This window comes from Cololabis saira, chromosome 23 (genome assembly GCF_033807715.1).
Source record: "Cololabis saira isolate AMF1-May2022 chromosome 23, fColSai1.1, whole genome shotgun sequence".
Taxonomy (NCBI): domain Eukaryota; kingdom Metazoa; phylum Chordata; class Actinopteri; order Beloniformes; family Belonidae; genus Cololabis; species Cololabis saira.
Window position 1 is genome coordinate 14,368,520 of NC_084609.1, and position 26,852 is coordinate 14,395,371.

Below are 26,852 nucleotides of genomic sequence, written 5' to 3' on the forward strand. Positions count from 1 at the left end.
GATGTGAAACCTCTCTGAATGACTCAAATCTGTCCTATTTATCCTGCACACACTGCAGGTCAAGTTTCAAAGTTTCCTTCTCACTGGGTTACATGCAACACAACAAATATTGACTGGGGCCACAAGTCAATTGGTCAATGGATTTTAACCTTCGGTGTTTTTTCCAGTTTCCACAGGGCTCCCTGCAGACTGAGCGTTCATCTCTCAGCCTTTGCATTGTTTTCTCTTTTTATTTATGTGTGTGAGAATATGAGAGTGTGAGCCCGTAGGATTGGAAACATGAGGAGTCTGCTGTTGCTGCTTCTGGGGCTCGTCCTCCACCAGGGCTGCTGCTTGGAGTTTGTGATAGATGGAGAATGGGACGAAAAGGCAGTAAGTTGGAGTAAAATTTAGCTTATATGAATTATTGGTTACTGAATAGTCTAATAATAACATTTGTTTTCTCTGTTAGTACTTACAGGAGAATTAAGACTCATTTATATTCAGATGTATGCAGATTTTGGATATTTTGATTGTTACTTTCAAAGAATAACATTAGTTTCCTTTACATGTATCGCTTTTAAGCACTTCATGAACTGACAGAACATTTTAGAGGACGTATTTGCTATCCATGCATGTTTTCTTTCCTCTATCAGACGGACATGCGGGATCATCGGGAAAGGCACAAGGTGAGAGCTTCATCTAAACAGTCTGCCTTTTATTTTGCACGTCACCACACCACGGAGCATTTCTTGTCCATGTTGCAAGGGTTTATCGTTCAATAGAATGTCTCTTACTGATTTACCGGTACCCAAAAATAAAACAACGTGTCATCAGCAAAGAAAGCCCATCTAATCCAGACTCAAAAAGTTGATCCTTTGACAGTTTATAATGGCAAATTTATATCATAATCTCCCTTTGGAGAGTGTGGAAGTTGACTTATATGTGTGTTCCAGAGAGCGATATTGCCCAACGAGGAGCGGGAGCATGACGAGGTATGACCTCCCACTTGTTATCCAAGCACTCTTCACTGTGACAGAGTTTAACAGTATCTACTAATCAATATGCTGCTGTTTGAGAAGGTTCTCATGACTCACGGGGTATTGATTTTGCTCACTATGAATCCTGCTCTGCTTCTCTTTTTCCTTTCGCTGTTCACACTTGAGAAATGAAATCATATTGTTTCATCAAATATGTGTATTTTTTTTCCATCACGGAAAAGTTCGATGGAATGATTCAAATTCGACTTCTTACAAACAAATCCTTGTTACAATAGAAAAAAAACATAAGATCACATCCAGTACATTCAAAAGAGCGAAATTAAGCCAAAGTGATTCTTGAGTTGTGAATAAAGTGATCACACAGTGGAAATTTACTTCAATGCATAAATAAAATCAAAAGTAGGTCCAAAAAGTTTTTCACACACTGTTCTCTTGAAGTAGATGTGGGAAAGTTGTTTTAACAGTAAAATCAGATTAAAAAAAAGAAACAAATTTCAATGTAAGGGGTGATTTTGATTAGAAAAAAGTACAAATTCTTGAAGTATTTTTCCAAAATCCCATCTCTGACTTATCCTTGTCTGCACAGGGCATCCAAGGGGAAAACATCACAGTCAAGAGCTACAAGGTGGAGAGTCGCATCACATCGCGCTTCGCTCACACCACCGTCAAGAGCTCAGTAGTCAATTCAGGCTCCAAGTCTCAAAGCATCGCCTTCAATGTGCAGATCCCCAAACAGGCTTTCATCTCCAACTTCACCATGTGAGCCGAGATCCAGGAAGCCCCAACAGTCTGTGAAACAGAGCTGGAACCACCTTAACCTCCTCACACTGTTTTTTCTAGGAATGTGAACGGCATCACATTCGTGGGAACCGTGAAGGAAAAGACTGTGGCCAGGAACCTGTACGCCCAGGCCAGAGCGAGAGACAAAGCGGCAGGCATCGTCAGGTGATCCGCCAGCACCTTGGAGTAAACCCCTTTGCCCACCTTGATAACTTCCTACAAATGAAACGTCTTTGTGATTCGCAGATCGAACTCCCTGGACATGGAGACCTTTAAGACAGAGGTCCACGTTCCTGCCGGCAGTAACATTGAGTTTGAGCTTCACTACCAGGAGATGCTGCTCAGAAAGCTGGGCGTCTACGAACACACGCTGTACCTGCAGCCTGGGAGGCTGGTGCCACATTTCAATGTGAGAATATCACGTTTAAGGCTTTCTGCTGTATCTGTATGCATCTATCCATTGGCTAGCTGTAAAATTCTGAATTCAATTTAAAATGTTATCACTTGCATATAAAGCCCAAAACGGCTTAGCTCCGCAGTATTTACAAGATTTGATAGTGCCTTATGTTCCTGGCAGAGCTCTCCGCTCCCAGGGTGCAGGTTTACTCGTAGTTCCTAGAGTATCTAAATGTAGATTTGGAGGGCGGGCGTTCTGCTATCAGGCACCATTACTTTGGAACCAACTTCCAATCTGGGTTAAGGGGGCTGACACCACCTCCACCTTTAAAACTAAACTTAAAACCTTTCTGTTTAGTAAAGCCTATAGTTAGTGTTTAGTAAACCTCTAGATGGTGTTGGTGAATCTTTAGGTAGTGTAAACTCTAGTGTGTTAGAGTCAGTAGTCATAGTTGCAGCTATAGAACAAAACTATAATAGTTAGTCTCAAATATAGCTTCGCGGTAGATATGCTGCTATAGGCCTATGCTGCAGGGGGGCACCGACATGATCCGCTGGGCGGTGCCTCTCACCCTTCTTCTCCTCTCCTTTTCCCTGCCTCTCTTCTCCATTACCATTTTTATTTATTATAAATATCTCATAGCTATCATTTTTGTCCATCGTTCCTGTAGTTTCTTGTGCCGGCCCCGCTTTTTTCTCTTTTGTGCATGTTTGCAGGCTGGAGCCTCGGGAGCTGCGTTCTGGCCTGGATCTCTGGAAAGCGTCTAGAGACAACATCTGTTGTATTAGACGCTATATAAATAAAATTGAATTGAATTGAATTGAATCTAGAACTCCTCTCCTGTCCCATCTCTTTTAGGTGGATGTGTACATCTATGAGCCAAGTGGGATTTCCACGATACAAGCATCAAACAGCCTTGGTGCACAACTGTCAGAGCTGACTCAAGTTACATCTTCCAAAGACAAGGTAACACGCAGACAGACTGTACGTCTTTCAGTCCTGCATAAATCACTAAACTAGGTTTGTCTTTGTTGAAAAAAAATAGAAACAAAATATATCTTACAGTTGCACATCATTGTAAACAACGCAAAGATTGAACTTAGGAGTTAAAGTGCATTTGTTGATTAAATTTGGTTGAACGTCGGCAGTGAAATCAAGAGTTGTTGACTTTTAGTTGACTTGATGAACACAGACTTTGGGTCGATAAAATGTGCCATGTTTTCTTCTGCAAAACAGTCAGAGATCATTTCATGCAATCTCTTCTGTCTGAAGCTTCTGTCACCCATCTGCTAACTTCCTCTTGTGTTCAGGATCTTTTAACAGGAGTTTTTTGTGCAATGTCAGATTTTCAGTGGGATTCAAATCTTGACTTGATGCTGGAACATTTGCTTTTTCCTCTTCAATCCATTTTTTTTTCATCTGTTGTGCTTTAGGTTAGTCTACTGAAACACTGTCACTTTAAGATTACTTTTCTTACTTTATACGTTTAGCTTTAAATTGCTTTTAAATGTGCTGAAGTTCATTATTTAGTACGGTACATCTAGGCATCACAGGCAGCAGAGCATCTCCACAGCATGATCAAACCGTCTTTCACGGTTGGAATACTGTTTTCTTCCTTGTCGGCTTCATTTTGTCACCTAAGAACAAACCAAAGCAGCAGTTTTATTTTTCTCTTCCCTCATTCCCTTGTGTAGAAAAATATTGCCTTTTGTCATAATCAAGTTAACCTTTTTTGGCTTCTGTAGCCCTACTTGGCTCAGTTCTTCGAGTCCAGATTGCTCAAATTCAACACAAAGCTCTTGAGACTTTACATTGTGTGTGTGTGTGTGTGTGTGTGTGTGTGTGTGTGTGTGTGTGTGTGTGTGTGTGTGTGTGTGTGTGTGTGTGTGTGTGTGTGTGTGTGTGTGTGTGTGTGTGTGTGTGTGTGTGTGTGTGTGTGTGTGTGTGTGTGTGTGTGTGTGTGTGTGTGTGTGTGTGTGTGTGTGTGTGTGTGTGTGTGTGTGTGTGTGTGTGTATTTATATTTTGCAATTGAATGAAAGCCAAAACAACACACAAGTCACATCCTGTAGATATGACTATGACTGTCAGTTAAGATTTTTAATTTTTTTTTTTCAATTGTTTCAGAAGTGGACAATTTCACTGTTAGTTTGAAAGCAGTGTTTGTGTCAGCAGAACACTTTATAAAGGCTTTTTTTGTAAATGTGGACAATCTAACACACACATTTAAAGGGTGAGAATATGCTCTGCACTCAAAGTTGTGTCTTAATCCAAAGATTCAGTCTACCGAACATTTTCTAAATAAAGACACACGCCCTTTATTTCCCCCCTTTGGCTAATTTTCTACTGTACTCTTTGTTTTTGAGTTGTTCTACATTAAACCTTATGAATCTTTGCTTTTGCTCATGTTTATATTTTTATTTATCCATAGGCTCATGTTGTCTTCAAGCCAACGTTACAGCAGCAGAGAAAATGTCCCGACTGCTCAGACACTGTCATAGATGGCGTGTTAACAGTCAGATATGACGTGACCAGAGACAGCAACGTCGGTGAACTGCAGGTATTACACACATCCTCTCTCAGTGTCCCAGTGTCCCGTAAAAGCCCCATTTATCAACATTAAAGGAGCATGAGGCAGGATTGAGGCAGGATTTATGAAAAAAATTCGTATACGTTTTAAGTTTTCTAGTAATAATGTCAGATGAAGCGTTCCAAACCAAAAAGAATGAGCCCTCTAGTGTATCTCTCCGTTGCCTTGAACAGGCTGTGTGCTGCAAAATGTGCTGCAATTCGGGGCCCGAATTTCCCGCGCTGTCCTGCGGATGTGACGTCACATGACGCTGCATGCGCGTTCTCCCTGTTCTCCCGTTCCGGCTTCAATGTTGGCTGCAGTACCCCCGACGGCCGTCGTGGCGCTAATGAGTCTCATTTCTTAAAAGGAGCCTCATGCTCCTTTAATACTGAATACAAACAGAAATTCTTGCTGCTACACAAAGTTTCCCTGTTTCCTCCAGGTTTCGGATGGCCACTTTGTTCATTTCTTTGCTCCATCCAACCTCTCCCCACTTCCTAAAAACATTGTGTTTGTCATTGACGTCAGCGGGTCCATGTGGGGCGTCAAAATGAAGCAAGTAAGTGACAGCTGTTTACCTCCAGCGGGAGTTCAGTCAGCCTGATCTACATATCTTTGTCACAACACTGCCACCATGTGGTCGTTTTCTAGAATACACCTACTTTCATTCCAGACAGTGGAGGCCATGCAGGCCATCTTGGACGACCTGACCATGGAGGACAACTTCAGCATCATAGACTTCAACCACAATGTGCGCTGCTGGAGTGAGGAGCTGGTACCCGGCTCTTCTATCCAGATCGCAGATGCCAAAAAATACGTGCAGAGCATCAAACCCAACGGAGGTATGGTCAGAGGTGTCAAAAGTATTCACATTCTTTACTCAGGTAGAAGTATAGATACTAGAGTTTAAAAATACTCCTGTAGAAGTTGAAGTATCAACTCAAGTTTTTTACTCAAGTAAAAGTATAAAAGTACTGGTTTCAAAACTACTTAAAGTATAAAAGTAAAAGTAATGTAGGGGGAAAAAAATCCATTAAGGACAAAAGCCATAATGCAAATACTGTATATTAAAGAACCATATATGTGTACTATTGAGCATTAACATGTGTTTCAGAGAGCAGGAGATATGATGACTAGTTGCCTATAAGTATTGTAATGGTGCAAAAAGTCAAACTTCAGAGGCATGTTATCATTTATCCTAACCTTTATTGGAATGTACATCCAAGTTTAGTTGCAGGAATCTGAGGGAACGGATGTAAGAACAAAACTGGACAAGAACATCTGAAACAACCACAACCAAATTCACTCTATCCGGATGGAGCAATTTAACTGGATAGTTTTTTTTTTTAAAGGCCGAAATGAAATAGAGTAACGAGGCTGTTTTTAAAATGTAAGGAGTAAAAAGTACAGATAATTGCATGAAACTGTAAGGAGTAAAAGTAAAAAGTCGTCTGAAAAATAATTACTCCAGTGAAGTATAACCAAAATTTCTACTTAAGTAAGGTAACAAAGTATTTGTACTTCATTACTTGACACCTCTGGGTATGGTGGAATGTCATCATACAATCAAGTAATGCACAATGTCCTAATCAATGACTGTACGATACTGACCTCCAGGCACCAACATCAACGAGGCGCTGATGAGAGCAGTTCAGATGCTGGTGAAGGCGTCCAATCACGGGCTCATCGATCCTCGCTCTGTGTCCATGATCATTCTGGTGTCTGATGGAGACCCCACTGTTGGTAAGACAGATTCAGTTCAACTAAAGCATCTTAGACTGGACACGTTGGTGAATTTAAATTATTCTTTTGGGTTTAGCGACTCTTAGCGATCCGTAGGAAGAACAAGAGAGAGTGGGGTCACTTGTTTTGGAAAGCTTTCTGTGTATTTTCTGAAGGCATGCCTGCCTACAGTATACTTAGTTGTAAAAAATAGATATTATATGTAGATGACAAGTTCTCAAAATTCAATTAAATGAACTCAGCTGAGCCTATGTGATCCTCTCTGCAGGAGAGATTAAGCTCAGCACCATCCAGAAGAACATCAAGCGAGCAATGAGAGAGGAGTTTTCTCTCTTTTCCCTGGGCATTGGTTTCGATGTGGACTACGACTTCCTGGAACGCATCGCTATGGAGAACAGAGGACTTGCTCAGAGGATCTATGCCAACCATGACGCTGCACAGCAGCTACGAGTACGACACCTGCAAGGAAGCTGCCAATGATCTGTCTTTTTATCATCATTATCTTGCAACTAAAACAGTCCGAGATATTCCTTTATGAGAGATTTCAAGTTCTGTTTTACCAGTCAAAACTCAGTCTTATAAAAGTGAAATGCCTGATATTATTAACTGGCTCTTAAGAAGAAAGCTTTATGTAGGCTGATGTGGGATTCTCCTCAAGTCTACGTGGTAAATTGTCTTCCATTCTACCATTTCACCCCAGTCTTCCTTCTCTCTCCTCTCTCTGCAGACATTTTACAGCCAGGTTTCCTCTCCTCTGTTGAGAAGGATCGCCGTTCAGTTCCCAGATGACTCTGTGACAGAAGTCACCCAGAACCGCTTCGATAAGTACTTCAGCGGCTCGGAGCTGGTGGTGGCCGGGAAGGTGCTGCCGTCTGAGAGCGACAGGCTGACCAGCTTCACCACTGCCTCAGCTGTGAGTGGAGTTCACCGTCATAGACTCCAGCATGTCTCCACTAATTCCCCTCAGAGAAACATTCAGTGTGGTTGCTAATATTGGCCACTTCCTGTGTGTCAGCGGGGATTATTTATGCTGATATGACTGCTCAATATGTCCAGAGGTCATTCCAATGACTCAATCTGACGGGTTTTTGAAGTGGAAACCCTTGATGCATAGTTCACTAGTTCTTCTATTCATGCAGGCTTGCACATGCTCATATATTATTATTATTATTATTAATTAGGGGTGTAACGATACACTAATCTCACAATACGGTACGATACACGATATTGAGGTCACTATAACGATACGATACGATATTATAACAGCATTTTTTTAACAACCTTGCATGAGGAACATATGACTGGAAAAAATGGTCTTTTATTTGAAAGACACAAAATACAAAACAATGCTGTGCATTTGCCCTATTGTTACAGTTTGTAATGCTTTATAACTGTTTAAGTTTTAAAGAGAAAGCCAGGCCAACCATTTTCCACAAACTGAACTAAAAGTAAATGTCAGGTTTGCATTATGCATCTTCAGTTTCATACAATTAAAAATATTTTGCCACAAACTGAATAGTTTCTCTCATGTATGATTTGACTTTTTTCTTTTCCAGAAATTTAAAAACTAAAATTAAATAAATAAATAAAAGTAAATAAATACATACAATTTTAACTTCAATTTTAATTTCAACACAATAGATTAATATTAATAACCCAATATCGCGATACAGTTTGTCACCTCCACGACACGTATTGTGACGTTTTTGTATCGCGAAATTTCGTGGCACAATATATTGTTACACCCCTATTATTAATTAATAATTAATTCTTATTATTATTTAAAGCTATTCTAACCTCAATCAGTTTGAGCTCCAGACTTTGATTCAACCATTGCAACACTTTGATTTATTTTAAGCATTTCTGTTGAAAATGTTCATGTGTTCTTGATTTAATTGTGTTGATTTAATTGTCCTATTGCATGACTGACAAAACTCATGTCTACAAGCTCATACCATCATCTCTCCACCACCGGGTTTAACAGTTAAAGTGTTTGTGCTGATATGTCGGGTTTGGTTTTTGCCAATGATGATGTAATGCACATCTGCAGTTCTGTCTCATATGTTCTCAAGTGTTTATGCAGATGCAGCTTTCCAAAACTAAACCTGAGTGTTTTCCTCTAATGAATAGAGACTGGTGGACTCATAACACAGAGGAAAGCCCGCCAAGGCCATGGGAACCAGAAGGTTATGGTGAAAGGACTTGCCACTAATTCCGTCTCCCCTTTTCTGCCCTGCAGGCCCGTCTGGACATCACCTTGGAGACAGAGGTGGACATGACGGAGCTGGACATGGAGCTGGCCAAACAGCAGCACTCTTTCACCGGCTTTGCCAAACAGATGTGGGCTTACATTACTATTAAACAGCTGATCAGTGAAAGGTGAGACACTTGACACGAGACACGCGCTGGGCGATAAGACACACTACATGAACATGTATTTGTTATTTCCTGGAAATTTACATGACATTAATTACTTTTCCTGCATTCAACAGTGGAAAGTTATGTGTACATTAAATGAAACATCTTCTATTTGCTGTTTCTTGGGGTGTATCATGAGCTAAAGTCAAACGTCCATCAGAAATGTTATTGTTTCAGTGTATCACAGCGGGCCGTGTGCCTCCCTCCAGGTCTCTCGCTCCTACAGCCGTCAAAAAGAGGAAGATCACCCAGCGGATCATGACTCTGGCTGTGGAGCATCAGTTTGTCACCCCACTCACCGCTCTGCTGGTGGAGAGCGAGGACGCCAAGGAGAGGCTGCTGGCCGACTCCCCAAAGGACCCCAAACACGGCTGCTGTTCAGGTGCCTGAGAACAACCGCGGTTGAATTGGTTTGATATTGGATATTGGATATTCGACATTCAAAGACATCCATTTAACTTGTGATACATACCACTGATTTTGGTCATATTGCTTGTGACGTGTTCATGGGCATCTAGACTATATATCACAAAAGAGTAATTATTATAAAATCATATTATGGGCTGATTTAATGAGGTTTAATGATGATTTAATGAGGTTTAATGAATTCAACACCAAATGAATTCAACACCCATAAAACTTATGATACATAACACCGATTGTTTTCAAACCACTTGTGATGTGTTCATGGTCATCTAGACTATATATCACAAGACTGTAATTATTATAAAATCATACTATGGGCTGATTTAATGAGATTTTATGAATTCAACACCCATAAAACTTGTGAATTCATTTTTCATTCATTCATTCAGTTTTATGGGTGTTGAATTCATTAAACCTCATTAAATCAGCCCATAATATGATTTTATAATAATTACTCTCTTGTGATATATAGTCTAGATGACCATGAACACATCACAAGCAATATGACCAAAATCAGTGGTATGTATCACAAGTTAAATGGATGTCTTTGAAGGTCGAATATCCAATATCCAATATCAAACCAATTCAACCGCGGTCTGAGAACAAGCTGCAAAATGATGTTGACTTTAACAAAACAGATGCTGTGAAATTACTCAAGTAACAAAACTACCAATGAAACCAGACAAACAAACAAAAAAAAGGGGTGACATTGTCAGATAAAGTGAGCAGGATGTGTTATGGAGTGTTTTCTTACCTGTACGTGTAGGACAAGCATTTGCTGGCCCCTCTCCCGTGCAGCTCGTCTACCAACCCCCGCCCTGGGTCCAGATGACCACGCCAGCTCCCTTGAGAGAGGTGGAGAAGGGTCCCATAGCGTTTCATCTACCCGATAAGGTTAACTTAGGTAACTCTTGCAGAGATTTCTTTGAGCATTCACTTTCCCATCTGCAGCGTCGTACGAGAGCGGTGCTTCATGTGTAACCACCTCAGTATCTCCCACGCAGTGGACAACGACCCTCACTTCATCATCCACCTGCCTGGAAGCAACACGGACGTCTGCTTCAACGTCGACTCCAAACCGGGTCACATCCTCAGCCTGGTGTCAGACTATGGAACAGGTGCCGTACTTCCTGTCAGTTGTTTAAATATCTATGAACGTTGACAATAATGTTTGATGAACCTCATAGAGGTTCACTAAGACTTTCTTGCTCTTGTAATGAAAAAAATACAGTGAGTATAAATTTCTAGGAAAGACCAAAATCCAGTCAAGAAATTGTAATTGATTTAAAATCTGTATTTTACTGGGTTAAATGATAAAATATCAGACATTAAAGCTGGAGATTTTGAATTTTATGCCAACAAATATGTTTAAAAAAAAAGCTTGAAGGTTGAATTTTGATCATTCTGGCTTTTTGAGACACGACTTTAGCTAAGACGCCTGCACTGCAGCCCGGTCAGGCACATATTAAACTGTTAAACTGATTAATGCAGGTGTAATACTAATGGAATGAGGTTTGATTGAGGAAAAAAAGGAGACTTGAAAGTTTAAACTTGACACCAGTGACAAACTGAGCTTGGGTTTCTTCTGAGGTCATTCACTGAGTTTCACTACAGAATTGTGTTTATCTATTTCATTTAGATCAGCATTAGATATCATTTTTGTGAACTCCTCAGCCTTTTGCGGTTCTGTTAAACCTCTTAAAAACACAATGCGGGAATTCTGTCTTTTGCTTCTTCAGTTTTCAGTTAGATTTCAGGTTGAAATGACCTGCAAATCTTTGAGGTTGCATGTGAAACTCAGTAATGAGCATTAAAAAATAGTCAACCCTTCTCCCGATTAGGAATACTTGGGTTGCATTTAGCTCATATCTAACATATTCCTAACCTGGCATTGTGTTTTTTCCTTTCTAACTGTCCCTCCTGCTCTGAAGGTCTGGCGGTGACTGGTCAACTAATCAGCTCCAAACAGGAGCACAAAGGCAAACTCCGCACATACTTCGGGCTCATCTCAGTCTACTACAAGCCAGAAGGAGTCAGCGTGGCGGTCAGCACGGATCAAATCACCATGACTGACGGCAGGAACAACCACTCTTTCACCTGGGAGGCCACAACTGACCTCACACAGGATGGGTAGCTGAAGCACCTCCAATCACATCATCCACCTCCGTGAGGAGGAGACAGCAACAATGTTTCTTCATGCTGTGTTTCTGTTTCAGCGTGAAGATTTCCATTAAGAAGAATTCTCATGTCACCGTCACAATAAACAATAACATCCAGGTGATGGTGCTGCTTCACCGTGTGTGGAGGAAACATCCTGTCAATGTTGACTTCCTGGGGATTTACCTTCCTAACACCAACCAGTATTCACCCGTGGTCCACGGACTCATAGGTAGGCTCGTGAAACACACCTTCAACAAAAGTGGTGATTATACAGTAAGGCCTCAAGATCTGACCCACGAAGGCATCATTTACATACTTTTCAGAGAAGAATGCAGTGGTTTAAACTCTATTATCTTATTGTCAAGAGAATTGCACTCATAAACCGTTCGAAAAAGTTCAAATTATGTATTGACATGACTATTACTATTTTTTTTTTTAAAAAGCAAGGACACTTATTTCAAGACCGATAGGGAAGAGTAGGTTGGAATAAATCAGGGACAGGCTATATTTATCATTAACTTATGTATCATTAAAGTATTTGGCTACTTGCATATGTTTACATGCATTTAATTATATTTCTAAAAATCTAGAGTGCAGCAGCATATCTGTTCACCTTTGGTCTAAAATCGTTCCCTTTAATTGGTGTTTTGTGAAGCCTCTCCCTGTCCTGACTTAGCGCCTGCTCTGATTGGACAGGCACCACTAGGAAAGTTGTAGATTTGTCTGGTTTAAACTAATGTGATCCCACAGGTCAGTTTTCTAGAGAGCCTGAAGTGAGTGTGTACGACATCCACGAAGGAGCCGAGCGTCTGAAGAAGGAGGCCACCATGGAGGTGAAGGGCAACAAGCTGATCGTCACCAGGTACTTTCATCAGCCAAATAAAAGCAAATAAATATACAGTTAAACTTCTCAAAACCCTAACTACTCACGTCTGTGTGCATGTGTCAGAGGTTGGCAGAAGGACTACAGGCATGATAAGAAGCAGGGCTCCAACATCTACTGCTGGTTCATTCACAACAGCGGGAAGGGCTTCATCGACGGCCATTACACAGACTACATAGTTCCACAGCTGAACAGCTTCATCCAGATGTTCTGAGCAGCTGGATGCACACACCCCACGCCGCCATCAAGCTGCCATCAACCCTCTGTCATGTTAAAATAAAACAGCTTAAAAAAAAAGGGTAACTAGGTGCCCTTTTTTCACTGATGTGTCAAGTGTGATTACATTTGAAACAGTATTGTTCCCCACAAGAGTCACTTTTGTCAACTTTATTTGAACAAAGATCTACATCCAAAATGTTGAGATCAACCTGAATATTGTCACAAAATTTAAAAAAAGGACAAAATTTAACCATTGCTTTTAGGATCCCTGATTGCTTCAAAAGTGTGAGTTATTGGATGCATGTATGTACAGGTGAATGTTGGGGGATTAACTCTGACACAGTAGAGTCCCTCAGCCTGACGGCTGCCTGATGTTCAGACGTTTGCGTGTTCAGGCCAGTTTTGAGAAGTCTTCATAGGCGATGTCCACCCTCTTCCCTTTCTGATGACCCTGTAGATGAAGAAAAAACCCACAACATCAAAATCTACAGTAAAGCCCTGAGAAAAAGCTCTATGATGTCACTTGTATTTTCCATTGTTGGTAAATTATAAAGATCATCTCAGATTATCTCCTGAATCCAGTACTCGAGTTGTAAAAAAAAAAAAAAAATCAGGGGGGATGGTGGATTTTATCATATGGGGACAGATAATTTGTGCCGATTACGAATAATATAATATACTACAAATAATAGCACTGACCAAAACACCTGCAGAAATAGAAATACTGCAGGAATTACATAGTTAAATGCAGCCTTCTGTAAGCTTTAAATATCCACTGGGCTTACATCAAATACATCAAAACACAACAATAAAAAACAGTTTTCTGAAATTACTAATATGCCTCTGTCCTTCACAGGATAAGTAAAATGGATCACTGCAAAAACTCAAAATCTTAACAAGAATTTTTGTCTTATTTCTAGTTAAAATCTCTCATTTTAGTAAAAAAAAATCTCATTACACTTAAAACAAGACTCATCACTGGAAAAAACAACAATTTTCACCTGTTTCAAGTAGATTTTCACTTAAAATAAGTAGAAAAATCTGTCAGTGGAACAAGATTTTTTTGCTTGTAATGAGAAGATAAATCTTGTCCCACTGGCAGATTTTCCTACTTATTTCAAGTGAAAATGTACTTGAAACAGGTGAAAATTGTCAAATAAGTTATTTTTCTGGTGTTATTTTTCTGGTGATGACTCTGAATGTTGAAACAAGATGAATCCAGTGGAGGACATACAATGAAAGACTTGAATGTTAACAGGAGCCTGATTTAGGTGATGAAAAAGCAAATCAGTGTAGAAATGCTTACAGAGTCAAGTGTGAGAGTGGCAGTGAAGTTCTTCTCGTCGATCCCCTCCAGCAGGGCTTCTGTGTCTCGGAACGGACCATTCACGATCAGAACCTGTTTACCTGCGAGAAATGTCACAAGTTTAACTGCACTGTTATCTAACCCTCTGTGGAGTGTTTCTGTGGGTTATAAAGGGGTTCAACGCTGGCCTACCAGGTGCAGGTATGACTGTTTCTAGATGATCCTGGTCCAGCTTCAGTTTGTCTCCGGAGTCGATCATTTTCACCACTGCACCGTATTTGTTTTGAACCTCCTACAGCCGAGAGCATCAACAGGTATTGGTGACAAACACTTTCTTTCTTAACATAATATCACGCTGAATAAATAGGTAGGTCCGTTACCATGATGACAGCCTTCTTCTTGTGGTACTTCTCTCCGAGCCTCTTGGTGACAACTTTGACGACAATGTTGGGCTGCAGCCAGTTATCAGTTCTGACCGACTGCTGTTGACGCCTTTTCTTCTCCTCTATCTGAACAAAAAAGCATCACAGGGCTGATCAGAACACAACAACATCTGAATAAACCAAACCAAAAAACTAAGAAAAAAATAAATCACAGTTCACAACCTCGATGATCTCCTCCAGGGCAGACTTCTTCTTCTTCTTCTCCCCTCTGGAGTCTGAGCTGGAGGACGTGTCTTTCCTTTTGACTGAGGAGGACGACGCTGCTGTTTTAAGAGCGCTGGCTCCCAGGAGAGAGCTAAGGAGAGACATAAAGACTGAGTTAGAGAAAAGAAGCGTACAATTATAGAAGTACCAGTATGTGACCATGACAGACACATTTGTACCTTGACTTGGAGGGTCCAGCTACTGATGAAGAGGCTCCCATGTTGAAAGCAACTGAAAACAAAAACAAGGACGTAAGTGCAAAAAATTGTGTATTGGTAATTTGTAGGAATGTCTGTAAGCATACCAACCTTTTTCTTCCTCACTCTCGCGTTTGAGTTCCGTATAAACTGGAGTCTCCTACAGAAAAGAAATTTATTTATTGGCAAAGTCTTAGACCCAGTTCGCAAACACAAGCTCATCAGTCCTGATGTTACTCACATCCGTCTCCTTGCAGTCGCGGCCTCTGCGGACCTGCTCCTCGATGAACTTGGCACTCCTCTCCTCGTCATCCAGGTCCTGCTTCTTCTTCCTCGCCGCCTCCTCCTGCCGGCGGATGGTCTCCGGTTCGCGGTCGATGTACTGGATGTACCACCCTTTAGGGGTCTCGTCAACTTTACAGAAACCTAACAGATCGGTAGAGATTGTGAGAAATATGGTTTCCGTTAATGGGTAAATGACTAAATTTAGTTTGGATCATCATTTTTTTTTTCTTTTTAAAAAGCTTTGGTGGACTTGTGTTGTTTACATAGTGAACAGAAACGAAAGGATTCTCAGACAAAGTGATGTTGTGATTCTCACCTTCTCTGCCCAGCCATTTTGTGAAGTCAGTGAGCGTCTCCCACTGTGTGGAGTTCATGTGGACGTGCTCCCGGTGACTGATGTACTCATTATAGACAATGTTGTTGTGCACTCGCTTGGTCCCTGCAGACGACAAAACAGTAAGAACAGAAACTTTCCCAGAGCTGTTGGAGAACATCTGCGGGCTAGGAATGGGCGATATTTTACCGTTCACGATATACCATCAAAAAAATTCCCCACGGTAAGAATTTGTCATCTCGCAGTAAAAACGATAAATCCCCGTTGATGACGTTTTTGTGTAAAGCCGGATTTATGGTTCTGCGTTAAATCGACGCACAACGTACGTGTGCGTGAAAGAAAGAAAGAAAGAAAGAAAGAAAGAAAGAAGATCAATTCCCGTTGATGACGTTTTTGTGTAACAAACATGGCGGATCTGAGAGCGAGGAGCTTGAATCATTACAGATTTGCAGTACAGGTGTTACTCATTTAATTGTTTTTTATTAATTCAATTTAATTGGTGTAGTTTAGTAGTATTTAGTATCTTTTAAAGCAGTGATTTGGGGGCTCCAAAGACTGAATGTGGTGATAGATTTATAGTTACAAAGGTGGAGTTGAATTGGTATTTTTTTATCGTTATCGGGATAAATGCCAGAAATTATCGTGATAATATTTTTAGTCCATACTGCCCATCCCTAGTGTGGGCATCATTTCTCACCAAAACGTCTCCTGAGCAGCTCCACGAAGTCGCTCTTGAACTCACTGGAAGACAGAATAAAAAGAAAAGCAATCTAATATCTGACAGACAGCAAAAAAAAGAAAAATAAAGTTTTTATTCTACTTTGTGTTCCGGATAATCGAGGTGAACTCACTTGGAGAAGTAGTCCATGAATTTGGTGGGGTTTTCTGAGGCCAGCAGCAGCTGCCGCTGGTGCGACTCCGACATGCAGTGACATTTAAAGCCATTCTGTCAACACAGAAGACAGAAACACGACTTTACAACGTAAACTACGACTAATGTATCAAATGTAGCGGGTTTAATCGAGGTCTCACCTCATCTCGACATTGTTTCTGACACATCTGACAGTACCATCGCAGCTTCTGGAGACCTTTGGCTTTTATTCGATTGCTAATCGCCTTAGGGCTGAGAAAATCTGCTTTTCCCATTGCGAAAAGTTAAGAAAACACGAGATATAATGGCAAAACAACACCTTTTTCTCTTGGTCCGCGGCGGAAACAGTTTAATGGCAAACAAGGGAAGCAGTTTCCGCTTACTACGTCATAATCTCGCGAGAACGATTAAGAATTTGGGATGATCCGTTTGTTGCATTCATGTACTCTTTGTGAGTTCTGTAATTTACACAATCTCCTAAGGACAGGCGTCAAATCCGAAGACAGTTTTGTGACATTGGATTTTTTTATGTTAATGAACATATTAAATATACGATGAGACAACCCTTTAAAAATGCCAGAATTAAATCACGCTGTAAAACGTTTTAAAAAGAAATTAGTGTCCAAATTAAAAAAAACAAAAAAATGCATTGTGCAAAAGGAAACTTAGGTTTGACTGTTTTGTACAAAGTCGTAGTAAAAAAACATACAAAAGCAACAAACAAACAAAAGAAACAACAATCAAAAGAAAACGTATTTGCCTAAGATGGTGAACGTAGTCAAAATACCAAAACCTTAGTCATGGTAAAACATTAGAGTAATAGCTCTAGTTATCACAAAAACAAGATGATGTCGTGTAGTAATTCATACTGTAGATGCGTTAAAAAAAACATTAACTTTGAGAATAATTAAACTATTTCAAAAAAAAAAAATTCAGTTTCGTGTGGTAAAGTTTCAATTTACTACAATTTTTACCAGTAAGTGAAAGCAGCGCCGGTCCACTTGACTCGAGGTTGCGCATGCGCAGTCGTGCGTGTCTGACCTTCACCGACTCAAAATGTTCGCGAGGAGCAGCGCCCTGGTTTTCCACCCACAATGGTAAAAAACAACGTTCTCATAAACCTTTACAACTCTGTATGTTAATCTTTGCACATGAGACTCTAATGTAACGCATTAATAGAAGTCAGATCGTTGTACCGACATTGTAAGTCATTCAGATATTGGCTGCAAGGACGTGCTAACAGGCCGCGGCTCGTGAACGCAGCAGCTAATGCTAAAGCCAACATGTTGCCAGTGTGATTGTTTCATCCTGGCTCTAGTTAGAGGTTACTGTCAATGTTGAACTGTATTAATGTGCTGCTGCTCTTATACATTCATATCCATGCATTGATCTGTCACATATTTGTGTCCACAGTGGGCAGGTCAGGAACATGGCTACCCTGAAGGACAGTAAGTTTAATACTCAGAACATCCTCACCTCACTGGGGGCATCGGCTTTTATCTGCAGGAATATGGTTCTCCCAATTGGACTTGTCATTAATTTATTTATATGTGCAAAAACTCATGAGTTCACGTGTTGTCAGTAAGTGAATGGGTGCAAAACAGTCAGGGGTTATAGTGCTGTGGTATCATGACATTAACCCATATGACATCTCTCTGTATACACATATTTCTACTTTTAGACGATTTATATATATATATATATATATATATATATATATATATATATATAAATCTCCCCATTTGTTTGAATGAAAGGTGTGTGTGTGATAACCCTTTATTACTCCCTCAATGGGGAAACTCACTTTGTTCAGCAGCAGTACACTTGACACATGCAGGGAAGGGGGTAAAAAAATATATATAATTACAAAATATAGACAATATATACATTGCAATGGAAACAAAAGTAGTGTGAAAGAAAAAAACAGTGCAAAAAAGCAGGTAGAATGAATGAGATAGACAGACAGATATTGCATAGATACAATATATATATATATACATACATATACACAGGAGTGTCTCAGAAAATTTGAATATTGTGATAAAGTTCTTTATTTTCTGTAATGCAATTACAAAAATGTCATACATTCTGGATTCATTACAAATCAACTGAAATATTGCAAGCCTTTTATTATTTTAATGTTGCTAATTATAGCTTACAGTTTAAGATTCCCAGAATATTCTAATTTTTTGAGATAGGATATTAGTTTTTTTAAGCTGTAAGCCAGGGGTCACCAACCCTGGTCCTCGAGGGCGGGTGTCCTGCATGTTTTAGATGTTTCCCTGCTTTAACACACCTGATTCTAATTAATCATCGTCATCAGCTTGTCATCCAGGGCTGCACAGTTCTGTTAATGACACAGTCACTTGTATCATGGTGCAATGAAGCAGGGAAACATCTAAAACCTGCAGGGACACCGGCCCTTGAGGACCAGGATTGGTGACCCCTGATGTAAGCCATAATCAGCAATATTAAAATAATAAAAGGCTTGCAATATTTCAGTTGATTTGTAATGAATCCAGAATGTATGACATTTTTGTAATTGCATTACAGAAAATCACAATATTCAATTTTTCTGAGACAGTTCTGTGTATGTATGTATGTATGTATAAATTATAATTATGCACAGATCTAATAATCAAATAAAATGGTAGTTCAACAATACTTTATTATTCTTCAAAGTAATGTTTTTATTGTAAAAAGGGTCATTGTAAAATAATTATATTGGTTGAAATTAAGGATGCACCAATCCTGCCTTTTTTAGTTTTGAACTTGATAACAATAATCTATGGAGGACTGAAATATCAGGCTTGATAACTTTATTAAATATACTATCATATGGTTTTTAAGTACTGAATCATTATGACTGGTATAGTGGCAATAAACTCAATGTGCTCTGGGGACTTTTTCCGTCAGAAGTGATTGTTTAATGGATGTGTTAATAAAGACATAAATTTATAATGGCTTGTTTTTTTTCCAACTTCGCATTGTGTTTGAATAGATCAGATCCCATTTTAAGACAAATGAATACATTAAAGTTAATATCAAGGGAATGAAATACTTTTTTGCTGACACAGAGGCTCTATGAGCAGGTGACGTTTGATGTAGCATGTTTTGTATCGCACACAGAATTGCATCTAAAAGATCAATTTCATGGGTCCACACTATTATACAACGCACGAGCTATTAAAACATTTATTATTAGTTATTTAGATATCGGACCTGGTATCTGATGTTTATATCGGGATCAGTGCATTCCTAATTGAAATGACATCCTGCAGCTGGGGGGGGTAGTCTCTTGTCCATTATGTCTAACAGAAGGAAAAATTAGACTGTAAGGCTCATTATCAGCTTGTTCAGTTCCTTTTGCTGGCTGGCTCTGATGCTGCTGCCTGAACACATAACTCCAGATAAAAATATGGTTTTCACTGCAGACTTATTGAAGATGTACATTATTTTACTACAAACAAGATGTTGCAGCAAGTGCTTCTGGGCTTTCTAAAAGACGTACACTCAGCTCTTTCCTTTCTTGCAGAGGGCCTCGTGTTGCAGTACATTTTTAATCAAAATCTCTCTTTTTCTAGTCACCATTCGATTGAAATCCATCAAGAACATTCAGAAAATTACAAAGTCTATGAAGATGGTGGCCGCTGCCAAGTATGCTCGCGCTGAGAGGCAGCTGAAGCCGGCCCGCGTCTACGGCACGGGTGCCATGGGTACGCCTCCGTATCACATCTCAGTCACGGTGTCTTGATATGCTAAAAATCTTTGAGACTTAAGGTCCATCTTTTCCTCTGAACCCCAGCTCTGTATGAGAAGGCTGAGATCAAGGCGCCCGAGGACAAGGCCGCCAAGCACGTGCTCATCGGCGTCACCTCCGACCGTGGACTCTGCGGCGCCATCCACTCTGGTGTGGCCAAGTTCATCAAGGCTGAGATCGCCACCCTGACCAGCATCGGCAAGGAGGTGATGGTCGTAAATGTTGGAGACAAGCTGAGAGGCCTGCTGCACCGGTACGGGCACACATTTCTTCTCCTTATAGCCAAATCAAGTCTTTTGCAGTATTTGAATACTTTTTAGATTCACAATTGTTTAAATTTAGTAAAGAAGTAGAAGTTTACAGGCAATTACTCTATTTTCTTACCAGAACTCATGGGAAGCACATCATGTTGAACTGCAAGGAAATCGGCCGTAAGCCCCCCACCTTTGGAGATGCCTCCATCGTCGCTACCGAGCTGCTCAACTCTGGATACGAGTTTGACCAGGGCTCCGTTGTCTACAATAGATTCAGGTTCGTGTCACTTTTGTTTTCTTTTAATTTGGATGTGTGTTTGAGAACGACACCTGTAGGGTTGCAAAATTCCGGGAATTTTCAAAGTTGGAAACTTTCCATGGGAATTAACGGGAATATACGGGAATAAATAAGAAATTTACAGAATTGAAGGTTGGCCCTTAACAGGGAACTTAAATATAGTTGGGGGAAATATATTGTAGCATAGTCTTGGCTAAAACAACCAGATTTAATGCAAGTACACTCCTCAATCACATGCACCCAGCACATTGCTTACTGCAGGGCTATTGAGGCCACGCCCCCTACATTCATTAAAATAATTGTTCATACAAGAATAAAAACTAAAGTTCTACTCAAATAAATCTGTTGAAATGTCATGTTTTTGTATTATCTTGCATGAATATCTGCTTATGACAAAATAAATATTTACATTTATGTTTGGATATGATACAGTTTGTTTAAATTACCCCCAATTTCCAGTTAATTCCCATAAATTCCCATAATTCCCATGGAAAGTTTCCATTTGGAATATTTCCAAAATTCCCCAGCTTAACTTCCCATGGAAAGTTTCCGGAAATTTTCCACCCCTTTGCAACCCTACCTGTGTAGTAATTCAAAGTTATTTTGGTCACAAATGACTTCTTTTTTTCTTTTTTTCAACTCTTATTTTAGGTCTGTTATTTCTTACAAGACGAGCCAGGCGCCAGTGTTTTCCATTGACACAGTTGCCAACTCAGGTAACACCTGTTTGTAAGGACCAGTTTGATGGAGAGCTTTGAGTCAGAGCTGCAGATGATGATCACGACTCTTCTTCTACTTTACTCTTCAGAATCCATGGGCATCTATGATGACATCGACGCTGATGTGCTGAGGAACTACCAGGAGTTTTCTCTGGTGAATGTTATCTACCTGGCCATGAGGGAGTCTTCCACCAGTGAGCAGAGCGCCAGGATGACTGCTATGGACAGCGCCAGCAAGAACGCCTGTAAGATTACCACAATATCTATCAGATTGAAACCTACCAGTATAGAAAGTTTGGTGGTGATGAAGTTGATGATATGCAGAGACTAGGGATGGGCGGTATGGACTAAAAAATGTATCACGATAATTTCCGGCATTTATCCCGATAACTATTAAAAAATACCACTTCAACTCCACCTTTTCAACTATAAATCTATCTCGCTCTCAGATCCGCCATGTTTGTTACACAAATCGTCATCTACGGGAATTTATCCTTTTTTCTTTCTTTCTTTCTTTCTTTCTTTCTTTCTTTCTTTCTTTCTTTCTTTCTTTCTTTCTTTCTTTCAGGCTCATTTCCTTCCTACCTTCTTTCCTCCTGCTCTCTCCTTCCCTCTTCCCTTCCTCTTTTCTCCCTTCCTTCCTCCTTTCCTTGTTTTCTCCCTTCTCCCCTTTTCTTCCTTCCTTCCTTCTTTTTTCCCTTCCTTCCTTCTTTCCTCCTGCTCTCCTTCCTTCTTTTCTCCTTTCCTTCCTTTCCTCCTTCCTTCCTTCCTTCCTTCCTTCCTCCTGCTCTCTCCTTCCTTCTTTTCTTCCTTCCTTCCTCCTGCTCTCTCCTTCCTTCTTTTCTTCCTCTTTCCTTCCTTCCTTCTTTCCTTCCTTCCTTCCTTCCTTCCTTCCCGTACGTTGTGGATTTAACGCAGAACCATAAATCATTTTTACACAAAAACTTTATCAAAGGGAATTTATCGTTTTTATCGCGAGATGACAAATTCTTACCGTGAGGAATTTTTTGGACGGTATATCGTGAACGGTAAAATATCGCCCATTCCTAGCAGGGACTATGTGATTCTTATTAGCATCATGTAGGCTTTTAATTTAAACTCGGATGCTTGAACCCAGTTACACAATATTGATGCCAGATTGGGTCGGTTATGGAGATGAATTAAAAAGCTGCTGTGATCGGTTAGGCGACGCTGGGTTTTGGTTCTTGTCTAGGGCTGCATTCAGTGTCGAACCAGAATCTGTGATGTTCAGATTTTCCAAAAAAAAAAAGGAATTCTTTATTTTGTTACTTCAGATCTTAAATTAAACATTTGACAGAGTACATTTGGGGTCACCTGTTTGAGGTGATCAAGAGAGTTTCTCCATGTGTAAGTGGTTTTCAAAGCAAACCATGAAGCATTTCACATTTGTTCTTACTTTGTGCATGATGTGAGCAGAGGTCTTCAATGAGACATACAGGCTCCAACTTCCCACATCTAAGACTTCATTCACATTATCGTCCACATTGTCCAATATCTGATTTTATGGTTCACGATCATAACTACAAACATCCTGCATTAGGCTTTCATGTTAACATGACAGAGCAGGCAGTAATCCCGTAATGCAGTATTTCATTTATTTCCCCCCGTTACGTGATTACTTGATTGTGGTCATGCTAGTTTTACTGAGGCTTGTACATTTTTGGGTTAATGGGATTCGCTCCAGGAGTTTTCTGTCTTCTTGCCAACAGGAACAATTTTAACAAATTAAAATTCCAAAGTTGTATCTTTCAGTGCAGGAAAAGGAAACTCCTTGATATTTAAACTACGTTTTACTTGCATAATAGTTTCTCAGATTTAACGGGAAAAGTAAAACATGTACAGTTCTAGTAAATGTTCCTCTGCTGCTCGAGTGTCTGAAGGTTTTAAATGTCTTTGAAACTATAACTGAAGTTCCTGTGTCTTTTTTTTTTTCTTGTTTCTTTTTATTTTAAGCAAACATTTCTCCATGATTCCTGGGTTTAGACAGAACTGAAACCAAATCCAGAGCATATTGGCAGACTTGTTGGATGGATGATTAACACACAGTTGAACTATTTTATTTAGTAATGTTTAAAGTTTTTTTGAAATATGATTACTTTCTACTTCTTAAAAAAAGGAGAGCCATACAAGATTGATTAATGATGAGTTATTAAAATTGATTCTTATAGTTTTTTTTTTTCTTTTTTTATTAATAGTTGTCTTGACAAATATTTGGTATAGGCTCTTGCTCATCTATATGTCACTACAGGAGGTGTTTGGAAAGGTTCAGATCAGTAGAATATAACTCGTTTGTCACATTGTGGGCTTCAGTTTGGTGCCGGGCTTCATTCTCACCGTCGACAAGAAAGACTTTTGACTCTGCCTTCTGTTTGTTCTGCTCAGCTGAGATGATCGACAAGCTGACCCTCACCTTCAACCGTACCAGACAGGCTGTCATCACCAAGGAGCTCATTGAGATCATCTCTGGAGCTGCTGCTCTGTAAGTTTCTCATCATGTTGTCAATCTTCTCCCCTCCTGTCCTTCTATTCCCCCTTTTTTTCTGTCCTTTGTTAATTTGTGATTTATTTTTTTTCCCTGACTTACCCTCTCATTATCCTCTTCCTTCTTTCCGGTAACTTTCTGACCTCTGACACCATTTTTTTTTTTCTTCACTTTCAAAAGATTCCTTCTCACCCTTCAATATTTTGACATTTTCTAAAGCTTTTGCATTCTTTTGACTAATTCTGGGCTCTGAATTAATCTGCTCCTCCTCCTGCTGAACTCAGGCAATGAGGCTTGTCTTAAGAGGAGGTAACATGGTGGAGTAGAGCTGAGTGTTAGAATCCCTGCTGGGTTAGTTTTAGCGGTAGTAGTGTGTCACAAATATATTTAAAAGACATAGATGGTAGCTTTACACAGTCATCAGATGCTTCTGAAAGTCACTTTTTTTTTTGCATTTTATTCTGTATTTTTATTCTGTTTTCTTTCTTTGCAGATAAATGGGAAGGATAATTTCCATTGCTGATAAACTCTTCAGAGAACTTCAGGCACGTTGTCAAGTCTAATGAATCTTTGTGCTTCTATTTGTAAAATATATGAAAAAGAAATAAAGCTCTTACACAGAAGTGTCCGCCCGTCATCGGTCCCTGTATCTGTTTTCCTCACAATAAAATGTGACTGAGATAAATGTGGATGTGTCACTCTGATGAAACTGAGAAGCTGTTATTAGCTCCTGTTCCTACACGTTATTTGGTTTGTTTTAATAACTTTGGAGTAACAGTTTTAACACAGCTGAGGTTGGTAGCTTTTGAAGTTTGCTGTCAAAATGAAATGCTTTCACTTTTCTCCCCCCTCTCTGCTTTGCTTCAGCTCTGGTGCTCATGTAGTTGCAGATCGGTTACTATGGCTACACATTTTGGGTTCGATGGCATGTTTTCACTTGGGTATTGTGAATACCCAAGTTAGCTTTTCATGTAAATTGAATTGGTCAGTAAAAGCTGAAATACTCCACCAAATTGACTTTTTATTTCTTGGTGTTTTCTTGGATTGAGGTAAGTTGTATGAAAAAATTCACATTAATTCAAACATATTTAAGGCAAACAATCTTATAAATGTGAACCATTATATTAAGCCAGTAATGTAAGGTTTTTGTTCCCCCCCCCCTTATGGGATCTTACTAATATTGGAATGGCTTTCTAGGAGGTAGATGCCATAAACCAGCTGGCGAGCAAATATGAGACGGACTGAGTTATCATGCATTCACTTGTTGGATCTCCTGGTTTATTAGCAGTTTGTTTCATCCATCCTCGCCCGATCCATGGTCACCAACTGTGAGTTTCCAAAAAAGCAAAAATTGTGGATTACAAGTTGAGATGACTCCTCTGTAGGATGTCTGGAGCCCTCTGCCGTAGGGTGAGACGTCTGATCAGGATTTCTCCCAGGTGATGTAACCGGGAGGAGGCCCAGGACTCGCTGGGGAGATTATCTCTTAATTGGTCTGAGAACGTCTATGTATCCTCCTTAAAACTCAATACACCACGAAGCCAGGAAGACCAACGTGAGATGAAATAGTCCTGGTATTCCAGTGGGTCATGAAGAAATTAATTTAAAAAAATGTCTTGATTGCTACTAAATACTGCAGGTCAGGACTGACTTGTCTGTGTGGCAGTATCTTAATGTTACAACTTTTGTGGATGACCAATAAGAGAAGGTTAAGGCAAGTTCTCCCCCATGGTCACCTGTCTGTTGGAGTGCTATTCTATCAACAGAAATAAATTGCCTTGCACATGTGCAAAACATGATCACAGGACTACTTGCTTCTCCACATGCTGTTGGAGACATTTAGCTACAGCAGCAACTACATACAAGGGATAAATAAAAGAAATGCCACCTGCACCGTCCATGGTTGCAGAATCAAAGATGTTGGCCTTTTTCATGTCAGTTTTTATGACACCTGAAAATTCCTCTAGTGTGAAAGGAGGTTTACAATTGCTACCTTTGTAAAGGGTCTTAATTTGATCAGACTGGTGTTCACAGGATTGTTTGACACAATACACAGAATTCTGTCTTTACTTTACCTACAGTAAGTAATATGACCAGCCCTGCTCTGCTACATAACCAGCATTATTCAGGGGATTTATTGAACTGGTAACAATATCAGCACATTAGATTTCCACTCGACTGGGTTCAGAGGTCAGATAGATATTAATTTGATTAAAAGTTAAGGGATGATAACATTATAGATGCTTTGAATCTTATAGATATAGAAATCAAGGAAACTGGAGGACATGCAATGTTTTGAACAAGCCAAACTCTGATTTCTGTCTTTGATTTATTTCTGATTATTTCAGTTTAATCTTTCTTTTTTATATATATAAAATGACCAATACTAAAATGTATGCTGAGCTATAAACATTTTAAAGGTTAAAAAAAATTAAAATAAAATTTCTGATGAAAGAAATTTTTTTTCAAACTGTCCTCGTTTTTAATGATTTTGAGTGGCTTGCTGTTAATTCCAGTAAAAGTCCACCAGGTTGTGCTATCTGATAAGATTTGAGAGGCTGGCTGCTCTCAAGAAACAGCCTGTTAATCCCATTTAAATTTAAAAGCAGCCTTTTTGAGTGTATAACAGAGAAATAATGCTCTATAAACCGGTACATGATGATAGATTTAGTTCCAATCAGATTATTCACTAAAGTCAGATTTAATACCTGATCCAAGTCCAACCATTCCAGTTTAATGATGTGGTTTCTGAGATGGGATGTTTTGGTCCATGGCAACAGTTACCTCCAAATATAGAAAGAAAACATAAGGGTCCTGTGGTTTGAATTTATTATTGTTTGTGTATGCTTTTGTGTGTGCAGATCTGTGTGCAAGTGTTGCGTGTGTGTGCGTGCGTGCATGTCCTGCAGACCTTGTTTGTCTATTGTATTTGAGCTTGTTATTGTTTACTCCTGAGGGGAGTTGGGAGCGATTGCATCTGAACACTGAAATTACAGCGATGCCAGACTCTGATAAATGCAGTCAGAGAGCAGCAGCGTCCCTCATCCCCCCCCTCGCCGGTGAGGCCCGGCAACCCGACATCACATGGATGTGGGTGATGAT

General features: G+C 39.8%; 3 protein-coding genes across 5 annotated transcripts; 2 read left to right on the plus strand and 1 right to left on the minus strand.

Annotated features, from left to right (window-relative positions):
* The first annotated feature begins 155 nt into the window (after positions 1-155).
* Positions 156-13,084, plus strand: itih2 (inter-alpha-trypsin inhibitor heavy chain 2). Its single transcript, XM_061714183.1, has 21 exons — positions 156-372; positions 636-668; positions 936-974; positions 1,567-1,739; positions 1,821-1,925; positions 2,007-2,169; positions 3,016-3,123; positions 4,587-4,715; positions 5,170-5,286; positions 5,401-5,569; positions 6,345-6,470; positions 6,739-6,920; positions 7,198-7,383; positions 8,710-8,849; positions 9,098-9,270; positions 10,081-10,218; positions 10,319-10,432; positions 11,246-11,444; positions 11,531-11,703; positions 12,225-12,336; positions 12,424-13,084. Exons 1-21 carry the CDS (start codon positions 280-282, stop codon positions 12,569-12,571), a joined length of 2,820 nt encoding a protein of 939 aa, XP_061570167.1. The 5' UTR covers positions 156-279; the 3' UTR covers positions 12,572-13,084.
* On the minus strand, positions 12,736-16,588 carry kin (Kin17 DNA and RNA binding protein). Its single transcript, XM_061714184.1, has 12 exons — positions 16,378-16,588; positions 16,197-16,291; positions 16,043-16,086; positions 15,328-15,450; positions 14,968-15,152; positions 14,838-14,886; positions 14,709-14,760; positions 14,488-14,620; positions 14,263-14,391; positions 14,075-14,174; positions 13,883-13,983; positions 12,736-13,027 (listed from the first exon to the last, which is right to left on the minus strand). The coding sequence occupies exons 1-12, from the start codon at positions 16,489-16,491 to the stop codon at positions 12,968-12,970; spliced, it is 1,185 nt and encodes a 394-aa protein (XP_061570168.1). The 5' UTR covers positions 16,492-16,588; the 3' UTR covers positions 12,736-12,967.
* A 633-nt stretch (positions 16,589-17,221) lies between these two features.
* Positions 17,222-24,435, plus strand: atp5f1c (ATP synthase F1 subunit gamma). Of its 3 annotated transcripts, none has more exons than XM_061714588.1 (9): positions 17,222-17,313; positions 17,630-17,664; positions 19,801-19,932; positions 20,022-20,229; positions 20,364-20,507; positions 21,180-21,244; positions 21,337-21,492; positions 23,651-23,747; positions 24,244-24,435. In XM_061714588.1, the coding sequence occupies exons 1-9, from the start codon at positions 17,273-17,275 to the stop codon at positions 24,245-24,247; spliced, it is 882 nt and encodes a 293-aa protein (XP_061570572.1). In that variant the 5' UTR covers positions 17,222-17,272; the 3' UTR covers positions 24,248-24,435. The 3 variants fall into 3 exon arrangements, with proteins under 3 accessions (XP_061570572.1, XP_061570571.1, XP_061570573.1); XM_061714587.1 differs by having other exon boundaries at positions 24,035-24,292; XM_061714589.1 differs by lacking the exon at positions 24,244-24,435 and having other exon boundaries at positions 23,651-23,751.
* Positions 24,436-26,852: the final 2,417 nt, after the last annotated feature.